This window comes from Callorhinus ursinus, unplaced genomic scaffold (assembly GCF_003265705.2).
Source record: "Callorhinus ursinus isolate GAN/ISIS: 27379988/994484 unplaced genomic scaffold, GSC_fseal_2.0 scaffold18, whole genome shotgun sequence".
Lineage (NCBI taxonomy): Eukaryota > Metazoa > Chordata > Mammalia > Carnivora > Otariidae > Callorhinus > Callorhinus ursinus.
The window spans coordinates 24,572,411-24,593,022 of NW_027397080.1; the positions used below are offsets into that span (position 1 = coordinate 24,572,411).

Below are 20,612 nucleotides of genomic sequence, written 5' to 3' on the forward strand. Positions count from 1 at the left end.
GGCTTAAACCTGGGGTTGAAGGTGAGTGGAGCTCCCACCTCTCCCCGGAAACCTGTGACCCTCAGGGAGGTGTCCCCCTTCACTGGCCCAACTCAAAAAGGGGTTTTGGGTTTGCCCCACTGGGGCTCTGAGGGCAAACGCTCAGGCACGGAAAAGCACTGGAACAGGGGTAGGTCCATGTGCCCAGAAACGTCTGTCCTCATTCCCCCCCCCCCCCCCACTTCCAAGGGGAGCCCAAGCCCTCCTGTCACCTGCCACGTAAGCCCTGGTCACAGAGGTGCTCCAGGCCAGGGCCAGCCAACTGCCCACCAGGGGGCACCGAGGAGCCAGTCGGGTGCTCCGAAGCCCAGACACTTTGCTGTGTCCGGGTTGACCCCCTTTGTTCCCAGGCTGCTGCTCCCAGCTGACTCGGCTGAGCTCTTCCCTTGGGCCCCGGCCACCTGCACTCAGAGCATTCAACGGCCGCCACTATTTGTGGAGCCTCTCAGCTGCTGGCTGCTCTCGGTCCTCAGACCAGCCTCCCCTCCCCTCCCCTCCCCTCCCTGTCTGCCCCCCACTGCCATCCCAGTGGCACTGCCCATCAGCAGGAGGAGGGGTGGAGCCTCCGGGTGGTTAGACCTCGAAGCACTTACCTTGAGAGCATCTTCACGCCATCCACCCAGCGGTCGGCAGACGGGTGGAAAGGGGCAGCTTTGCGTTCCAGGATGGGCATTTCTTCCCGCCTGGACACTTGGGGTTAACAAAGGTAACCCCCAGGCCTGCCCCCACTGTGTCTTGTCCCTCTGACCCCAGAGATGCCAGCTGCCCACAAGGGGCGACGCCTCTCCCTTCCCTGAGCCGGAGGCAGTCGCTGTGCTCAAGTGTGTAGACCCAGCCTGCCAGAGGGCCTCGAACCAGAGAAAAATTGAGGTCATCTGAGTCCAGCCTTGTCCCTGCCCCCTTCCCTGCCCAGGTGGGGCAGCCTGACCACAGGAGGCCCAGGGGCTCAACTTTCCATCCTTAGCTGTCATCCCCATCCTCAAAACAAGGCAGCTGCTACCAAGATGCATTCAGAACACCTAGAACTTTAATGGATACTCAGTAACCACTTCTCAGCCAAAGACCGTTTTCCGAGGGGGTTTGAACTGGCAGTTGTCAGCCACCCCCTCCGGACACTGACGGACGAAGGTGGCCGGGGAGAGGAGGGGTATAATTGCTCTCCGGACAGGCAGGGCATCGGGATGCTGTGGAATGGTGAATAAGGGGCTATTCACGCTGGGGCGGGGCTAGGCCTGGGGCTCAGGCACCATCCTCCACCATTTGAAGGCAAAGGGTACCCGGCGGATGTTGGCACAGGCACAGAAGTCCCCGATTTCAGTCAGGTAGCAGTCGAAGTCATCGATGAAGGTGCACTTGAAGCCCAGGGGCTCTAGCAACTGGCAGATCCTTTCTTCCAGGCAGCAGATGCCCTTGATCTGGGGCCCAAAAGGCTTGGGGATGCCCAGGTTCTTGTCCATCACGATCATCTGCAGCTGTCAGAGACAGGATGGGCAAGGCCGAGGTAGGGGTCAGAGCCATGGAAGAAAGCCCCCTCGGTGGTCAGGCTCGACCACACGCAGCAAGCACAAGACAGCTTTCTTGAGGCTGTGCCCCTGCAGACACCACCAGTCAACCTCCACAAAATCCAACTCACTTTTGCTGAACCTTCCCGTGGCCCTGACAGGTTCCAGCAAAACTGAAATCCCGGTCGGGCCACAGTCTGGCTCTGCAGACCTCCCTCGTTCCCTTTCTCTACGGCGCCTCTCTCCTTCTGGACAGGAAGTTTCCTAATCGGGGCGCCTCTCCTGGGATGCCCTTCCCCCAAGCTCTGTCAGTTGACTTCTGTCCATTTCTCATTTCTCAAACTCTAGCCTCTCTTCCTCAAACACACTTCCCCCACTGCTACCCACCCCTCCTCCCAGGGCCACGTCGTGCCTGGTCTAGAATTAAAAGCTACCCACGTGTGACTGATGAATGCAGGGCCTGTGTCCCTGGGACTCAGAAGAGGGTAAGCAGTGCCCCCATCTGTGAGGTGGGCATGTAGCATTGCCCCCTCAGGGTTGGGGATGAGCCCAGGGCCTGGCCCATGGTCACTGCTTGGCCAGTCACCCAGCCTGGGACCTGCTGGTCTGCTCCCTGAAGCAGTGTTCCCTAACCAAGGAGGGAGACAAGAGCTTCTATACCTCCCTTCCTCAGGCACCACTGTCCGCTGGGCCTGAGCCTCTAGTCCCTCAGCAGGGAGGTCAGGAGACCAGCTGGAGTTACCAGAACATCCCCCCACCCAGCCCAGCCCCTGCATGCCTCACCAGGTTCGGGAAGTAGGGCCTCGCAAACGATTTTGCCATCTGCTCGTTGGAGGGGACGTTGGTCAGCTGCTCCAAGCAGAAGAGCTGAGGGATGTCAATGATGTCCCTCTCCGCCAGGCCTAGCTCCTCCTTCAGGATGTCACGGTTCAGGTTAATGCACTTCTGTGGGGCAGGAAGGGGGCAGGAAGGGGCCAGGAGACCCAGGGTCATGGCCTGAACAGCCACTGTCTTCAACCCACACCGTGTGCGGGCAGCCTTTCATGGCAGGCCCGCCCTCCGACGGAAGGCACACAGTTCCCTTTGGGGGCTGCAGGGGGTGGTGGGCGTAGGGCTCAGAGGAAAGGCCAGGATCCCACAGCTGGTCGGTGCAGGGCAGCTGCCAGTCGTGAGTCTACTGCAACATGGGGGTTGGGGGGGGTCATTTGGCCCTTAGTCCTGGCCGGAGTGGGGGAGCTGGGCCAGGCCGGGCCAGGGCAAGAGGAAATCCTCTGTGGGCACACTGCTTCCTTCCTTAGGCTAGGAGCCATAAGGTCCCAGGGGGGAAAAGCAGTTGGTGATGTGACCTTGGACAAGTCCTTGCTCTTTTCCAGACTCTGTTCCCCGCTGGAAGTTGGATAAGCTCTTCTGGGAACTCCTAGCCAATGATTCACAACGAGGCTGGAGGTGCTAGGTGGCCCAGAACACGGGTCATGGGCCACTTTAGGAAGCATGGAAACGACCCTGGTCCAAGTCTCCAGAACGTGGAGCTTCTTAGGGGAGTTGCGGGGGGTGGGGGGGGGTCCTCTATTTCCTGGTCAGACACTAGGCAACTTGAGTGGCCCAGAGCATGTCTTTGTGGGTCAGACTTGGGAATCAAACCCAGTTCCCCCTACTCCCCGGCTTAGGTTCACACCTGGCTGCGAACTATCCTATGCTTCAGGGGGTGATCAAGGATCATAGCATCCTTCATGATGCTTGGGCCAAGGAGTTGCTCAGTAAGGACCTTATCTAAATTGTCCATGCCTCCCTCCACTTTTTGGAGAAGGTCCCTCACCCCCTTGGCCCCTACCTCTACATAGTTGTTCTGCTTCCTCATGTTTTCATCAGCCAGAAGTTGATTGATGGTGTTGGCCTCCCTCCCTGTAGGCGGAAGGAGAGGGCGGGCAGGATGTAAGGCCAGGGAGCAGTTCCTCCCAGGGCCGGGCCGACTGGGTGCACGGTTGCCCCGGTGACTCTGACAGGTGATCTGGCCGTCTCCAGAGACCTACCTAGGTCACCTGTCACCTCTGGGGACATCAAGGTCATTAAAGCTCAGGGAGGACTATTGCTGCCCCCAGCCTCTCTGGCCCTGGTAGGAGGGGAGACAGCCTGGAACAGGTTAGCAGGCGACTCCAGCCCCCACTCTCCTCTCCCCTGGGCAGCTCTGTGCATCATGGGACCCAAACCACCTGGTCGCCTCCTACCTGTGCCCTTGACTAGGCGTTTTAACTGCATTCCTCAGTTGCTTTGTCTTTAGGACAGGGATGGCCTGCTCAGGCCCTAGCTGAGGTAACAGTCTTCGGCGTGTGGGGTGTGATACTGAGCAGCTGGCGCTCAGTAAATGTCACCTTCTAGAAGTGCTTCTAGAACCCATGTGATTCCTGGGCCCCACCCCAAAGGTGGATTCACCAGGTCCAGTGTGGGGCTGAAATTGTGTGTTTCTGACAAGCCTCTGGGTGACCCTGAAGCCACACTTGGAGGAGCATGTGGTCTAGAGAGCTTCCCAGCACCCCCTCCCTGGGTTCCCACGGACTTTCAAACAGAATGACTGTGCCCCAGCCACATGATCTCTGCCTGCCCATGTAGGTTTCCCACAAGGTGCCCAGGGGACCCCTGAAGTCTAAAAGCCCAGACACTCGACTCCACGTTCCCCGAGTAGGTAGACATGAGTGTGGGTAGCACCTGGTTTTGCCTCCTCGTCCCCCCACGGAGTCCCCTTCCCATATACTTGGCTGCCCCTCCACCACCCCCAGAACTTCTGGCTGACTGGCTCGGGTGGCCCTAGCATCACCAGAATAGCCCCGAAGCAGAAGAGGTTCTCGTGTGCTGTGCGTTAGGCTTTCCTGCTTGCCTGGGACTCTGCGCAGCAGGAAGCACAAAGGGAGACCGGCCCTCTAGAAAGGGCATCTGGGAAAGGGGGAACTGGCTTCTGTTTCTGTTCCAGTGCCAGGGGCTTTGCTCACCCTTGGAAAGGAGCTGGTCCTCCCGGACCTCCGCAAACAGAGTCAGGTCGCCGTAGCCCTCCTTCTGTTTCTCCTTGAACAGTCTGTAGCAGGAGCTGGGGCTGGCCAGGAGCAGCCGGAAGCCCTGGGAAACTAGGGTCAGATGCTAGCTTCCCCTCCAGAAGCTTACAAGGGGGGAGACCCCTCCCTCTCCAGCCTGCCCCCCCGACCCCCACCGACCTTGTCACCCTCACTCTTGTCCTGCGTGGGGATGAAGCACATGAACTCATCCACGTGGCCGACCATCAGCCAGTCCGAGAAGAGCTCCACCGGGGCCTGGACTCGCTGGGCGTGGAGGAAGTCCCGGAGGGCCTTACCCATGTCTCGGCCCTCCTTGCTGAGGGTAAGACGGAAGGAACAGCCCGTGAGCCAACATGGTGTGGGTGGGCCACCACCTGTTCAGTGTCAGGCTCCCTTCAGCTAACTGGCTACTCTTAACCACTGGGCTCAAGGGACTGGTCCATAAAGGATGGGGTGGCTAAGAATCCCTTCCTCTGGCCCAACTCCGGACTGAGCCAAGGGATTCTAGCTCGATCAGCTCTGAACCCTGGGACACAAGTAGCTCTTGGATTTAGATTAACGGCCACCAAGAAGTCCACACACCTTGTAGAGATAAGCTCCTGCTGGTCCCTAGGCCAGCCAAATTTAGCATCCTTCCAATCTGAACCCAGGAATCACCACTCCGAAGGATGAACAGTTCGTCTGCTTTTTCTACCTGTAGTCTCCTACGACAATCAAAGACTCAGAAATCCTTTCTTGGCAATTTAAAGAAAGGTCCAGGGCAGATAACCTGCCGAGTCGTGTGGGAGTCAGGTGGGACCCAGTGATCCACCAGGCCCCTTCAGTTTTAAGAGCTGGCCGCCACCTGGCCTCTTACCTCACCTGGGGTAGAAGCAGCTGCCAATGAGGATCCTGCCTAGGGGGTATTCTTTCCCTTCCACCTTGACAGGTGGGGACACCATCAGGTTCCCAATAGAGTCCATGCTGGCCACCCTGTGGTCCTTGGTGCCTTGGATCATGTAGCCAACCCCTGGGCTCTGGAAGGAGACCCAGTGGGGCAGGGCTGTTAGGAAGGATGGGCTTTAAGCCCCAGTCTTACCCCTGGATCCAGACTCTCAGGTAGATTCCCACACCCCCTGCCCCCACAGCCACTCGGGCCCCCTCCCCCTTGGCACCCCGTCCCTTCTGGGCAGGCGCCAGGCCTGACAGGTTGGATGGGGTTTAGATCAGCCAAACCGAGCCCCACACCAGGGAGTATTTCATGGGGAAGTCGTCCAGCGTGAGGACCCGAGGGGTGTCAAGGACCAAGGAAAGCGTCTTGTGGGGAGCCTGGGTGTAACAGAAGGCCATCTCATCCTGGAGGGGACAGGAAAAGGAGTTGAGTCACCTTGCGCCGTCGGCTGCTTTCCTGCCCATGTCCAGCTTGCCAGTCACAACGCTCCCTGCACACGGGCCACCTCCAAGGGCGGGGGCTGGGCAACAGGACCCCCTTCTGCCCACTCCTGCTCAGCCCCTGAAACTCAGCTCAGGCATCTCCTTCTTTGGGGCTTTTCCAGACCTGTTCTCCTATGCGTCACGTTTAAAACCTGGGTCACCTAGCTTCTCTTCCTTCTCTTCCCTTCAGCGCCCCGTCCACAAACAAGCCTTGGTGGTTTAGGTTGCAGGGGGACTCCTCTCTGGCACCATTCGGGGGAAGCCACCGTGCTCTTCCCCAAATTACCGCACCCCCCTGCAGCCAGTGCACCTTGATTCTTGCCCCTTCCTAAGACTAGTTCTCTAGTTCTCAGCCAGAGGGGGCTTTTTAAAACCTAAATCAGAACATTTAACTCTCACTGAACCTTTCAATGTCATCCCACCTCGTTGTGAACTTGTTTCTAGTCCTTACCTTGGCTTAAAAGAGCCCTAATATTCAATCTGGCTCTTTTCCTCCCTCTGGCTTTTCTGCTCTGATCTGGCCACGCCAGCCCTTCTCTTCTTCAGATCCTCCAAGTAAACCCCCACATTAGGATCTCCACGTCAGCTGTGCCTCTACCCAAAGAGCTCTGATGTCTAAGGTAGCACCTGCCCCCCAGTCTTTGTACGGCCAGCTCAGTTTCCTGAATTTGAAGCTTTTCCTGACCACCCAAAACGGCCTCGTTTGGGCTAGAGACTCACTATGGCATCTTGCTTTCACAGCACGGAGAGCCCCGTGTCCTTGCTAGAGCAGGAGCACGATCCGTCCCATTGTCCTGTAGCTCTAGTACTTAGATGGTGGCCAGGGTATGGTCCTCACTCAGCTACTTGTGGAGAGGAGAGCACCAGACTTCAGGGCTCTGCCAGGTCCGGCTGGTAGAGCCAGGAGGCAAAGGTGCCAGACCTGTTAGCACCTGGGTGTTCTGTGGTCTCGAACACACACAGTCCAGAATGGGAAGAAGTTGGACTCTAAGCTATCCCTTAGTGGCTAGGATTTGGGCAAGCCATTCCATCTGAGCCTCTACTGAAGGTCTAGAAACAGACACCTCTAGTTAGTCGGAGCTTTGCTGGGCAGGTTGAGCGGACACATGGAGCTGGTCAGATGTACCACCTGCAGTCTCCCGGCCCCTCCCCCAGCAGGTGGGTTTTCCCCAGGTGGGAAGTTACCTGGAGCCACCTGCCCAGGCGGTTGGGGTCCTCGTAGACAGATGCCACCTGGCTGTTACTCTTTTCGCTCAGCTCCATCACTGTGTTCACAAAACCCTGGACCTGCAGCTCTCTGCCATGGGAGAGAAGCCAACTCTGGGGAGGCCTTCAAGGCTCCCTCCACCCTGGTCATGGCCTTACTCTTCCAGGGGCAGGGGGCACCTCCTTCTGGTGAGGCGAGATCATGTCCCCGGCCCCAAGGTAAGCAGAGCTGCTGTCCCCTTCTTGCACTACCTCCAAGATCTCCATCTGGCAGCTGGTTCCAACACCTCCAGCCCTGGCTCTGGCCCCCCCGTCGCTGGGACCTCTGGTCCTCAGCTGCTCTCATCCCCATCTTGCCCATTCTTGGCCCTTCTCCTCACTCGGCTTCAGTTCTCCCCTCGCCCCTATGCTTGGGCTGACTCGCTTGGCGGAACCCCAACCCTGGTTAGCCCAGTCCCGCATTTCTTCTTCCCTAGAACTCAAGTTACTGGAAATAGTTGGAGAAAAGCCCCTGGGGACAACCGGAACTGGTCCTTAGCACCGACAGCCGTCCTCCTATCAGGTCCCTCGTCCCCATGCTCTGCTCTCCCTCCTGGAGCCGCAGATGAGCAGTCCTCGTACCTAACGGGACCTATGGACACGTCCTACCAGCTTGGTTCCTGGAGCTGCCTTTCCCCTCCTCTCAGATTCTTCCTGCTCTGCTGGATCATTCCACCAGCAGCATTCTCAGCTTCCTACCTTAAAAAACAGCCTTCCCTTGGCCCCATACCTGTTTCTTGCTTCCTATTTCTTTGGAGTTTTGCAACGTACTGCCTTCCCGTTCATCTTTCCATGCTTCCAAAGCCACCATGCAGGATTTCTTGCTGCACAGCGAGTGGCCTCCATCTTGCCAAACCCAATGAGCATCTCGTTCTCCTCTTGGGGTTTCACACAGCTGGCCCCTCTCCTGGCCCCCCCTCCCTTAACCTATGGGTCTCCACTCTCCTGGTTTTTAATCGAACCTCCTCTCCCTTCTTGGTTGTGTAAAATCACCCCACAGCTCACTGCTCAGCTACCTTCCCTGTGTGCACTAGTCCTCAGATGAGCATGGCTAGGCCTGTGGTTTTGAACATCCTCCACCTGCCAGGGGCACCCAGACTCATCTCGAGCTTCCCAACTGTCCATTGAGCCCCAGAAGTTTAGAGACCCAGTGGATGCCCAGCTTTAAGTCACCAGGGCCAAAGCAATGACTACCAAGTCAGCAACGGCACCACCATTCACCTTCCTGTGGACCCCAAACCCAGGGGACAGTCTTGTCTCCTTATAGCCCATGCATCAGCTCCCCTGGGTCGGGGAGGGGGGCGCGGAGGTCTGCCTTCAGCACACCCCTGAATCTAACATCTGTGCTCCCACCCCCTGGCCTGTGCCACTGCTATGTCCAGCTTGTACCATTGCAGTAGCTAAACTGGGTCCTGCCTTCCGCTTGTGCCCCTGGTTTTCCAGGTGGCCAGAGTGCTTATACAGATGGGACCCTCAATGGCTTCCCACAGGTTTTACCAGCCAGGGTCCTTTGTGCCCTTCTCCATAGGTATGTGGCCACCTGGCTTCCCTGCAGCTGAGAGTGGCTGTCTGCCGGCCATGAGCACATGAGAACTGGTTCAGGAGACTTCTAGACCTCAGCAGGGACGCATGACAGCTCTGCCCGACTTCGACTCCTCCTCTTTCCTGGGGCGTGGACATACCTGGGCCGAGCCTCCGTCACAAAGACGGAGCTGCCACCCCAGGGAAAGGCGTTAGCACAAGACAGAGGAGTCAGGGCCCCTCTGTGACTGAACAATGCTACCTCCTACCTGTGGGCATCTAGTGGGGAGGACGGGGACTTCAAACCACTGCATCTGGGGTCTGTTACAGCCCCGAGGCCCCGCTGCCTTGGTTCTGCCTTCGTCTTCTTGCTCCTGCCTGCTCGTTCCCGGCTCTCTGGGCCTCCCTGCTGTCCCTGGCGCACGTGCCTGTCCTTACCTTTCCATCCTGCACCCTGCTTTCCAGCACTGGCCACTACCTGGAGCCATGCTGTCGTCCACCTCCGCATGAGAGCAGGAGGGGGACGGTCACATTCGCTGCTCCGCCCCCAGCACTGTACACGTTTAGACAGGACTCCAAGCAAGAACTATCTTGGGGATAGGACTAGACAGTTCAGGCAACAGAAGCTCATGCTGCATGGGGAGAAGTCTCATGATCTCGACCACCGCCTCCTGCCCTGCAGACGGACAGAATACCAGGAAGGACCTGGCGCAGGCAGCCCGAGGGTCTTTTACCTGCACAGGTAGACCTCCAGAGGCATCTGGGTGCTGGGAGTAAAGATGCAAGGGGCCACCCGGAACACTACCGTGTCCTTGAACACCAGGGTCTCTGGAATTGACTGCAGTGTCACACAGGGTCCCGTCAGCAAGCTGCTTCCATGTCCCCTCCCCCTCCCCAGCCCTCCAGCTGTTCAGCCCTGCCCGCCTCTGGGCCCTCCCCATCCTCTGCCAGGTGCTCTCCCACAGGGTGGCACAGGACCCCAGCTGTACCCGCAGCAAGCCTGGTCTTCCCCCCCGCCCCGTCCCTGTGCCGCGTGAGAGAGGCTTCCTCCCCACATGGCCCCTGGCCCCAGGGCAGCTGGTCTACCTGGGGGACATACCGGGTCTTGCGATTCTTCCACCAGGGAGACAGAGTAGGAGACGAGGCCCGAGAAGTCGGCAGATGGGAACTCCATGGCTTCAACGTAGAAGGTTTCCTTCAGGTGGTTCTCAAGGGGGGCGAACGTATAGGTGTGCTGGCCAGGCCCCAGCAGCACCTCAAAGGTGCTTGAGCTGTTTCCTGAGGACAGAAGGGATGGGCCAGCTGCTGACGTGGCCTGGTGCCCGTCTCCACATCGGATGGTGGGGGTGCCAGCTCGTTCCTCCCAACAGAAGCCAGGTTCAGAGCCCCAGCAGAGCAGGACCCAAGCTGGCTTTTCTGTCCCCGTATTTCTGATACTTGGGGCTTAGGGGACAATTAAGCATTTGTTCCCGAACAAGGGCCAGAGCTCACGAACGCTGTTCAAAGACCTATCCCACATCAAGGGCTGTGGCTCGGATGAAGATGCCGGCCTTCAAGGCTCTCAGTCCAGGGTGAAGGCCTGAGGCAGGCGGTTCTACCCTTGGACCAGCTTTGGGGAAGAAATCCTCAAAAGCCTCAAAGGTGAGAGAGCTGCAGAGTTGGGCTTGGCAGCCTCATCTGTAAAACCAGACCCTGCTCAAGTAAGTGCTAGGGAGGAGTCCGTGGGAATGGCCTGTTGGCCAAGGTAGGCCTCGGATCATTTCCTGGGAAGCTCAGGAAAGTTCCTATCGCTGTTCGGAGCCTAGCACCTTCGGGTTTCATGGGTTGTGAAATAGAAAACCATGCACAGGAAAGAAGTTGGCCACACCCCGCGGTTGTGTCTAGTTAATTCAATCCCAGATCTGTTCGCCCTCCATTTGCAGAGATCGTCCTGACCCGAGGCCACCAAGCTTCCCACCTGACCTTCCGGCCACTCTGCTTGTCCTTCCGACCCATTCCTGGTGTGGCCGCCCTGCCCTGATGGCAGCTACTCCTCCTTAGAGCCTCTAGAAGGACGCCAAGTCTAGGAGACCCCAGTCTAGGTTTCCCTGGGCCACCAAGGCCCTGAACCATCTGGGCACCGCATCCTCTGCAGAGCGTTCTGGTACCCAAGCAGCCAGAGGAACCACCATGCTGAAAGACCCCACTTTAGGAGTGGACCAAACCTCAGCTGCCGTCACCACCACTCAGGAACACTACTGTCACACTGCCGTCCCTTAGCGCCTCCGCTTCTCGGGTCCTCCGAGGGGCATGTTCTCCTCCCTAGTTTCCTCCTCTGAGAGGCGCTTCCTCACCTCCACCTGATCATGCCCCCTGCATAGATGTGCCGTGTTTGTCCATCTCCAGTCACTCCCCCTCCCTTCCAGCCCCCCAGTCACCACCTCCACACAGTTCCCTTTATGGCAGAATCCTCCCACATGCACGTCCACGGTCTGCCCACTTTGCTTCCAGCCCCGCGTTCTTACCAAATTCATGAATGACCAGCATTTTGAAAACCAAGACGTTATCACAGATTTGATTAGCCTAGCAACAGCATCTGCCATGGCCGATCATGGCCCTCACTTTCCTTTGTTTCTAGAACTTCCTCTGGCTTTCTATTTCTCTGGAAATCTCCCCTCAGACTCCTTTGCTATGTCTTACAGAACAGTGTTCTCAAACTTTAGCCTGCTTCAGAATCACCTGGAGGGCTTGTGAAAACACAGTGTACTGTGTGTCCCTGCCCTTTAAAATTTTTAACTTATAAAAAATAAAGTAAACTCTACCCTCAACGTGTGACTTGAACTCAACCCCAGTCAAGAATCCCATGCTCTACAAGTTAAACCAGCCAGGCACCTGGTTGCCCTGTATTCTTGACTTTAGTTTTTATTTTTAAGGGACATCTGAGTGGCTCAGTCTGTTAGGCATCCAACTCTTGATCTCAGCTCATGATCTCCGGGTCATGTGCTCGGGCCTCACATTGGGCTCCACACTGGGCATGGAGCCTACTTAAATTTTATTTTTATGTAATCTCTACATCCAACATGGGGCTCTAATTCAAGATCCCGAGATCAAGAGTCCAATGCTCTTCTGACGGAGCCGGCCAGGCACCCCTAAGTTTTTTGTTTCGTTTTTGAGTACAAAACCTGACAGTTTGATATGAGTGACGAGCTACAACATCTTTAGCAAGCTACACAAGTCACTGCCTCCACTATTGGTACCCAACAGGCCACATTGGGCTAGAGCCCATCCTCGTGGCTGAACCAGGCTTAGACCCATGGGTCTAAGGCTCAGTCCCAGCCTACATGTGGAAGGACCACATACAGCCAACCTGGGCTGCCTCTCGTGGCTGGTCCCACCTCACTTCCAAGTTCAGCTGTGGTCTGCAGAAGAGATGGAGCAGAAGACTGAGCGAGGGCCCCTGAGCAGCAGGTGAGGGAAGCAGCCGAGGCATGTTCTCCAGTGCTGGAGACTGGGAGATGGTCAATCTATAGCAGAGCCTTCCCTAGTCGCCCAACTGAAGCTGAACTTGGGTTTTAAGAGAAGGGAGCATGGCACATTTCTCCAGAAACAACGTTCAACCTCGATTTGAAGAATTTAGAGGCACGGAATACTAAGCCAGGTTACATGAAAAACTTGTTCATTTCAAGGACATTTTGCTGGACACTTCTACCTCCACTTTCCAAACCAGCAGCCCTTGCGCCTTTATCTATAGAACAGGAACGTGCACCTGCCTTCCAGGTTGGTAGGGCTACAGATGGGCGGGTGCGGTGTGGTGCCTCGCACAGCTGCCACGCCGCCCCCTTGGCTTCCGAGTTCTGGAAACTCAATCTAGTGGGGCCTTGTAGAGGAGTGAAGTTGGCCCCTTCTGGCAGGGGTAATTGGGAGAAGAGCTTAGCTTGTCTGTGTAAGGCCATGGCTTCAGCCAGTATGCGTTTCTTCTCTTCCAGCCGTGAAAATCCTGCAGGACAGGCACTGTCGTCATCCCTACTGGGGAAGTGGTTGGAAGTACAGAGACTCACCCACATGTACAGGCTCAGTCTGTGGAGGTGGCAGCCAGAGTGTCCCAGGAACACAACCGTGGCCCCACCAGGCCCCCACCTGCAGCCCCAGGTCCCAGCAGGCCTCCGACAGGGTCCCTGCTGGGAACGACACGTGGCCCCAGTGCCCCCCCCCCCCGCCCCAACGCTTTGGAAGAGTAAGCGAAGCTGGAGTTGGTGCAAGAAACTCACTTTGGGGCCGGTAGATTCTGGCCTTCTCTGCCTCTTCCTCCGAGGTGTGGAGAATCAGTCGATACTTCTTTAAAGCGCAGCCGGGCCCTTGAACATTCAGGGTCATCTGAGACAGACTCTTTATTTCTGGGCAAAAGACAAGGTAAAGGTTCGGGGGCCTCCGAAGGCCAGCACTGAGGAGTGGTAGGGCCAGGGGATAGGGCTCCTATATCGGGGCCCTGGAGGGCCCTCTGCCTCCTGCTCTGGCCCAGCTCTGCAACAGGTCTCTGCTACCTGCTTCCCCATGTGGCCACAGGCAACTTGCCGTCTCTGGGGTCTGCTAGGAGTTAGGACGGCACTCACCCCATACAGCTGGGGGCAGTGCACAGCCCTACAAACACTGAGAACAGGGCCTGGCACGGTCTGCCCAGAGAGGGTCCCCCTCCAGCCTTGGTGTGAACCAGGGCATCCTTTTATACTGCTAAGGCCCAGAACCTTGGTCCCAACCACAAGTGAGGACCAGATCCAAGACTGCTCTTGCCTAAGACAGTCGGGGTTCCTGGCCCAGGTCACAAGAGGGTTTTTAGGAAGTTGTTTGCAACTCCCTCATGTTTAGCCTTCTCAACTACTTTGTGAAGCCAGCTAGATCATCCCCATTTTACAGACGGCAAAACAAGACCAGGGGAGTTAACACACTCAAGTCCATAGCTAGGATAGAAGTTCATTACCGGACACCAGGACCCACAGTGTGGCCTCTTCCTAGTTATAAGCTTCAAGCCTCTGACAAGAGACTTTAGGCTCAGAGCGGGGACACCTCAGCCTGGAATCCATGTTCGCTGAGGGGGGTGGCAGCAAAGCCCCAGGGAGAGGTAGACCCCAGGGAAAGAAGTGGCAATAGTCCCAGGACAGTGGCCAGTCCTTACCTTCTGGAAAGAACACCTTCGTGGTCTTGTCTACAATCCGGCCCTTGTCAGCAGGGCTGCAGTTCACAAGCAGGATGGCACCCCAACCGCTGGGACCCCAGACCCAGTTTTTCTGCAAAGACAACAGGAATGTTGACTCAGGAAGAAGCCAGGGAAATCCTGCTTTCCAGATGCTACCCCGCATCAGGAGCAGAGCCGAAGTCTTCTCCAGGGTGACAGGGACCTCTTGGGGAACTCAAGCACTTAGAAGAAGCAGGCAATGTCAGGGCAGTGGGTGGAGAGGCAGGGAAAAAGCTTGGTGCTGGTCATAGCTCCCTGCCTGGTTTCAGTGCTGGGGCAGCAGGGACGGAGGCAAACGGGAGGAGACCCGTCCCACGCAGGGAGCCTGTTCTGGTTGACCGCACAACCAGGCTAGGATGGGGACCTAGTGTCACCAGACGTTTTAGTTTTTTCTGAAAGAGCTAGACACGGACTTTATCAGTTCTGATTGTATTGGAGCTGTTGGACTTCAAAGACACTATGTAAGCCAGTTTGTGGGCCCACGCCCTTCCCTGGGCAGCCTCACCTTAGCCTGCTTGTCACCTGTCATCTCCACCCGCCCGCTGCGGTAGATGTCCACGTCCAGGGAGACCACTGAAACAAGAGGGAAAGTTTCCACCACCCAGACCTGCTGGACGGAGCCTCGAAGCGCCAGGCAATCCCAACGGCGCCCAAAGCTGGGATCAGGGATGCCCAGCCTCTCAGGCATGCTGTCAGCTTAGAAGAAAGTTCCTCCGAGGCAGACTGCTTCTCTGAGCAAGCTTGGAGAGGACCAAGTATCCGCGCGTCTCCCCCAACCCCCTCGGAGTTCACAAACCAAGTCCACTGGGGTCCTGATGCCATCTCTAAGCTCTAAGACTCGGGAAGGGCTCAGTCCACGGCAACCCCAAGCCTCTTAGAGCTGAGGGATCCGGGCTCTGCCCAAGTATCCTCAGAGGCTCCTCTTTCAGTCTCTATGCTCCACCTTCCACTCCTCCCCACCACACACTGACCACCACGCGGCTCTGCCCTGGTTTCGTTTTTGTTCATAGAGCTTGTCACCTGATGTGCTCCATCCCAACTGGAATGCCAGGCCCAGAGGGACAGACCACAGTCACTGCGTGTACTTTGCCCCTGGCACGGATGCTCAGGGACCGGATCCCTGCTATGAACCAGGTACAGTTCTAGGTCCTAGGGATACGGCCGCGTGCTAGACAGGCCCAGTCTTCTTCAATCTTAGGGAGGACAGTGTCAGAGCACACACACCACATGCAACAGTGGCGAGGGGTCAAGAAATAAGCAAAATGCATGTTGTTTCCGATGGTAAAAGTGCCGTGGAAAACCAGGAAGGAGATGGGGCGGGTTGTTTCAGTTCTAGACGATCGGAGGAGTCTTCGGAAGAGTTGAAATATGAACAGAGGCCGGAAGGAGGCAGAAAAGGGATCAGTGTTAATATTTGGGGTAAAAGCAATTAGAACAGGAAGTGCAAGGTGGCAAGGTCAAGGGTCCAGAGGCCAGCGTGCCCAGAGCAGAATGAGCACGGAGAAGAGAAACAGGCCACGGGGCAGAGATAGACCAGCTCATTTAGGTTTTGTGGGTAAAAAGGACACCAGCTTTAATCCAAGTATGCAGAAGCATTGGAAGGCTCTAATCCAAGGAGACGTTATCAGATATCCTTCTAAAGACATACTGCTCTGGGATCCAGGTCAGGAGTGGACGGTGGAACAGTAAGGACACAGCAGGGACCCCCCCCACCCCACCCCCGCCGAGGGAACCTGTTGCAGTGACCCAGGTAAGAGGATGATGGCTCGGACCAGCTGAGAGCATCAGTGTGGCTTGTGGCTGGATTCCAGCCAACTTTGAGGAAACAGCAACAAGACCTATGGATTGACGTGGGTGGGGGGAGAGGGAAGAGGGACACCCGGCGTTTAGGCCTGACCAGCTAGAAGGGTGGACCACGGTCCACGACAATGGGCAGACCATCAGGAAGGTAGGCGCTGGAGGAAAAGAAAACCAATTCGGGTCCTCCTACTCTGCCACCATCTTCCCCAGAAGGAGAACCCCTTCCATTTGGGATGTATTAAAGACTGAAATGTTGGTTAGACACCCAAGAAATCACACTGGGTTAGCAGATACCCAAGGCTGTGGGAGATGCCTGGCTGGAAGAGTTTGGGCGAGTCCTCTGTCTGCAGAGCCGCAGGCCCACTGCCTGAGCCTGAAGCACTTCTACCAGGCTGGGTGGTGGGTGGGGGATGAAGGATCCAGCAAAGGGACCCAAGAAGGAACAGCCGGCTAGGTAGAAGGAAAACTGGGTGCAGGGTCCCTGAAAGGTTTCAGGTAAAATGGGTCCAGAAAGGGTGAGCAGCTGTATTAAACACTACTGCCAAGTCAAGGCAGGGGAAGACCGAGGACCAGTGGGCTTAGGGACCTCCATAAGGGCAGTGCTCCTGGTGGGGTCTAACTTGAGATGGTACCAGAGAAAGGGAAGAGAAACGGAGGGTGCAGAGTTAGGGGAGGAGGGCTCGAAGACAATCCAGAATCAGGTTTAAGAGAGCAGAGGTTGTTTGTTCCTTAAGAGACTAGGCAGCATAACGTGCTCCTCTTAAAGGAAGAGAGGTTCCGGCTTGTTCTGGAATGATCCAGAAAAGGAGGTGGGGGGGGGTAGTGGCTCCCTACATCAGTAAGTTGCCGAAGGAAGTTTCTGAATGAGAGGGGAAAGGATCTAATGTGAGAAGGTTAACTTTGCACCAGACACACCACCAGTGGAGAGGTGGCAGAACGCAGGTGGGGCTGAGGGTAGGTGGGCAGGACAACAGGCGCTCAGGGAAGTTCCCACGCCCGCTCTCAGGGAACGAGGCCAGCAGCGAGTGAGGACGGCAGAGAAGGCACCGGGAACGGGCATGTTGTGGGGAGTCGATCCAGGACCCAGGAGGTAGATTCCAGGGAGAGCCCCTCAGCTGCTCTTGCTGCTACAGCGCCCGCGCCCTCCTCCCGGGGTGTGAGCACTCACCAATACCAGTGAGGCAGAGCACAGCCGTGACCATGGGGACGTCCTCGTCGGGCAGATAGTACGAGACCAAAACCTGTAGAGAGAGCAGCCAGCACCCATGGGAGTGGAGGGCAGGGGGGCAGGAACAGGACCTTGGGTTAAGTACCCACCTCCGGCCATTGGACTTTGGCCTCACGTTACAGCTTCTGAGCTTCCGATGTCTGACTGAGCTGGGGCAGGGTCCTCCACGTGGAGGCCTGACTACAACCCTCCCAGGTGGGCTCTACCCTAAGGGCGGAGAGAGATCAAGGCACTTGCCCTGTGTCATTCAACCAGAAAGGGGTGGCACGAGCTTTAAGATCCAGGCTGTCTGGCTCTAGAGGCCAAGATTTAGACTGGGCTACACATCCTCCCTACGCTTCCCCTGCATTCCTGGGATCCCGCCCGTTGCCCCAGAGATGGGCAGTGGGGAAGCAGGGGCTCCCAATGGTTCAACTGCTCACTCAAAAGCAAGTAGGACAGCTGGGGTGGGGCCTGGAATCAGAACGCAGTCTTTCCTGGGTCATGCACCAAATCTGCTTCCAGACGGCCTCTATACATTAGACAAAGACCTGCCCTTCAGCCACTTGGCCTGGACCACAAAGCCTTCATCACAAACCAGAGAACTAGCCAGCAGCTGGGGCCATGCTCTCATGCATGTGATCCACCACCTCTTCCTAAATGGAAACTTCTGTCCTCCAAGGCCCAGCGCAGCCCTCAGTGGGCCACTCCTGACCGTGCTGGAGGCTGAGCCCCAGGCAAAGCACACCTCTCAGGTCTCTGGGCTCAGCCAGGATGCATCACAGCTGCAAATCTTCCCTGTGAGCTATGCAGCGCTTAAGTGTTCTACCTGCCTCCAGGGGGAGGTGCCTGCCCTGGGCAGGGTGCAGCATGGGGTGTGTTCTACCCATCTGTCACCTGCCAATCACCAGCAGACTATTCCAGCAAGTTCTGCTGACCGAGTGCCCTAGTCCTGAACGGGCCTCCGTGTTCTCACCCCCACTTCACGTTGGAGTCGGCGGGAGAGCTGAGCCACAGAAGCCAGGGGCCCACCCCGGAGGCTGACTTAATTGGCAGGAGGCGTGGTCCGGGTGCTGAGTGCTACAGAGTCCCTGGTGGTTCCAATCACCCCGTATGAGCCATCAGCTGCGACCACAGAACCACCACCGCCACCGCCAAACTCAGGAGCCGGCTTTCCAAGGAGGTCACCCTCCCCGCCACCACCGGTGCCCCATTAGGGAGACAGCTTGCCCAGGGGAAGAACACGGCCTTGGGCTCAAATCCTAGATCTGACCCACTCTAGTCATGCCATCCAGGTTGAGAGAGGTCATTCCGTGCCTCAGTTTCCACATATGTAAGATGGGGGTAAGGCCGACCTCTTGAACCAGAACTCCAGATACCCAGTACACAGCATAGTGCACTTACTACACGTTCGCTCTTCAGTTTCCTTAAGATCTTCACACCCCCCCCCCCCCCCCGTAAGACCAGCCTTGGTCAAAAAGCCCATCCGAGTTTTGCTGCTAAGACCCTTGAGCCAGACTTGAAAAGCAGCTTGTTGTGCAGCTAGGCCGGAGGCGTGGTCAGGAGCACAGGGAGGACACAGACGTGCTGGAGCTTGAGTCCTGGCTCTGCTGATCAATCCCTCCCTCCCTGCCTGCTTCTTTGTGTCCTGGGGTCATGGAGCAACCCCCTCACAGTTCCGGTGCGAGCACTGAACGTCAGGCAAAACACCTGCATGTTTCACAGACTCGGGGCCCAGGAAACACCATCTTTCGGGAGGGAGCCCCCTCCCGCAGCTAGGAGATTCCCCCTCACCCCCCACGCCCAGGCTTACCTTGTCACTATCGATGGCGGAGCTGGGGGAGGTCATCTTCACCAGCACGTCTATGGGATGCGACAGAGGCCACCGGGGCGGGGCGGCCTCCTCCCCGCTCACTGCTGGGACTGTGTTGGGGATATCCACCAAGACCCCAGGAGAGCCACTGACCGTGAACGATGTGCACTTCTCCGGGGCACACCTGGTTGGCCCGACGAGGAGACAGACTTTAGGGCACAAGAGTCTCCCGTTCTCGGCGCACAGGGCAGCCGGCTTGGTGGGGGATGGGCCCTGACCGTGGCTCTCCTTAGGGTGTTGAGGCAGAGGCCGGCTGTTCAGGGCAGGTTTGCGGTCCTCACACAACTTCAGCCTCACTCCTACCTTCCTCCACTCCAAGGACCCCGTGTCCTTCCTCCCCCCCCCCCGCCCCAGTCCCCACCCTTCCCCCCCCCCAAGGCTCCAGAAGTTACCAAATCTACATCTTATTTGTAAGCCCATGGAGGGAGGAGCCGTTTGTCTGAGGAAGGATCCCCGTAGGGGAAGAAATAGGACCCGGGCCTCGGGAGGTCCGTGCAGTGACCCTGGGGAAGACCCGGCCTCAGGAGCAAGTCAGCCCCCCTCCCCCCCATTAAGGCTCCATTTTACAGGAGCCCCTCTCCCTTAATCCTCATGGCCTCCTAGAGAGCCAGCCTCGCCCCCATCTCACCGGTAGGAGGGCAGGATCGGCAAGGCACTTGTTTCTCTAAGGTCCCTTAGCCCACACAGGGCAGAGGCAGGATTTAGGTCAGAATCCTGCAGGGTCAGGACTGGGAGGCCCTTAGAGACCCAAACAATTCTCCTGGACATGAGGCAGGAGCCAAAGATGCAGAGAAGGGAGGTGACCCCTGGCCCCCACATAACCTAGGGGCAACCCCAGTATGGGAACCAGGTGCCAGCCTCCCTGCCCAGCCCCGCCCCCCAGCCGGCCCCGGCAGAGCCCCCAGCCCCTCACCCATTGAGATCCAAGCAGATTTCCGTGCCCAGCACACACAGGGCATGGACGGGGCTGTCCAGGGACAGGTGGATGACACTCTGGAAAGACATAGCTCGGCCCTCCGAGCTGACTACCTTCAGACCCGCTCAATGACCCTGACCCAGCACAGCAACCTCAAATAACGCCAGGGCTCACCTGCGCCCTCCCCTCTTACGGGCTCAGGGCCTCCCCAGCCCCACCCCCTTGTTAAGGAGGCTTCAGCAGCTGTCCAGGTGTGGCTGATTTTCTCCACTGAGACTTGCTGGGGTGGGGGTAAGGGGGTGGTGCGGAGGAGCAGGTGGGGCCCGAGCCCCGTGGTCACTAATCTATCAGGCAGCTAGTTCCCGCAGATCCAGGGCATCTGAGGCTGGCTGCTTAGGTCTCTGGCCTTCAGCTGGGAGCAAGGGAGACTCTGGGGAGCTGGTGCCGGGGGCGCTGGGCAACCTGGTCATGACACTGTAGGATGGACTCGGCTGGAAGGTGCTGTCAGGAGCACATATCCGCAGGGCGTATGTGGGGTGGTGGTCAGGAGGGCAGCGCGTGGCAGCATTGCCAGGCACTGGGGTCTCAGTGCTTCCAGAAAATTGCTGAGCTGAGCCGGGCAAAGTGCTGGACCAGTGGTCCTCAATGGGTGGTGGTTGCAAAAAGGATCAGGAGGCTTGTTACCATTATAGACTCCTGGGCCTGGCAGGTCTGGGGTGTGGTCCAGGAACCTGAGTCCCATCCTCAGGTGATTGGGGGACACTCCTTGTCCTCAGTGGTGGCATCAGCTCCCAGAGGGGGCATGGCAAGTGTTGGTGGAATGAATGAACCGAGGAGCCCCTG

General features: G+C 57.5%; 1 protein-coding gene across 1 annotated transcript; it reads right to left on the reverse strand.

Moving 5' to 3' along the window:
- Positions 1-1,044: 1,044 nt before the first annotated feature.
- On the reverse strand, positions 1,045-19,876 carry PADI6 (peptidyl arginine deiminase 6). The gene is made up of 16 exons (XM_025857161.2): positions 19,767-19,876; positions 18,794-18,977; positions 16,942-17,014; positions 14,479-14,546; positions 13,914-14,025; positions 13,012-13,137; positions 9,864-10,042; positions 9,499-9,602; positions 7,184-7,295; positions 5,813-5,920; positions 5,447-5,601; positions 4,745-4,901; positions 4,526-4,649; positions 3,373-3,443; positions 2,325-2,486; positions 1,045-1,511 (listed from the first exon to the last, which is right to left on the reverse strand). The coding sequence occupies exons 1-16, from the start codon at positions 19,856-19,858 to the stop codon at positions 1,266-1,268; spliced, it is 2,073 nt and encodes a 690-aa protein (XP_025712946.1). The 5' UTR covers positions 19,859-19,876; the 3' UTR covers positions 1,045-1,265.
- Positions 19,877-20,612: the final 736 nt, after the last annotated feature.

Coding starts and splice junctions, on each gene's coding strand:
- PADI6 (XM_025857161.2), bottom strand. CDS start 19,858: ATGTCTTTCCAGAGTGTCATCCACCTGTCCCTGGACAGCCCCGTCCAT. Junction 18,978..19,766: donor ATCTGCTTGGATCTCAATGG/GTGAGGGGCTGG, acceptor CGGGCCAACCAG/GTGTGCCCCGGAGAAGTGCA. Junction 14,547..16,941: donor GCTCTGCCTCACTGGTATTG/GTGAGTGCTCAC, acceptor CTCTTGTTTCAG/TGGTCTCCCTGGACGTGGAC.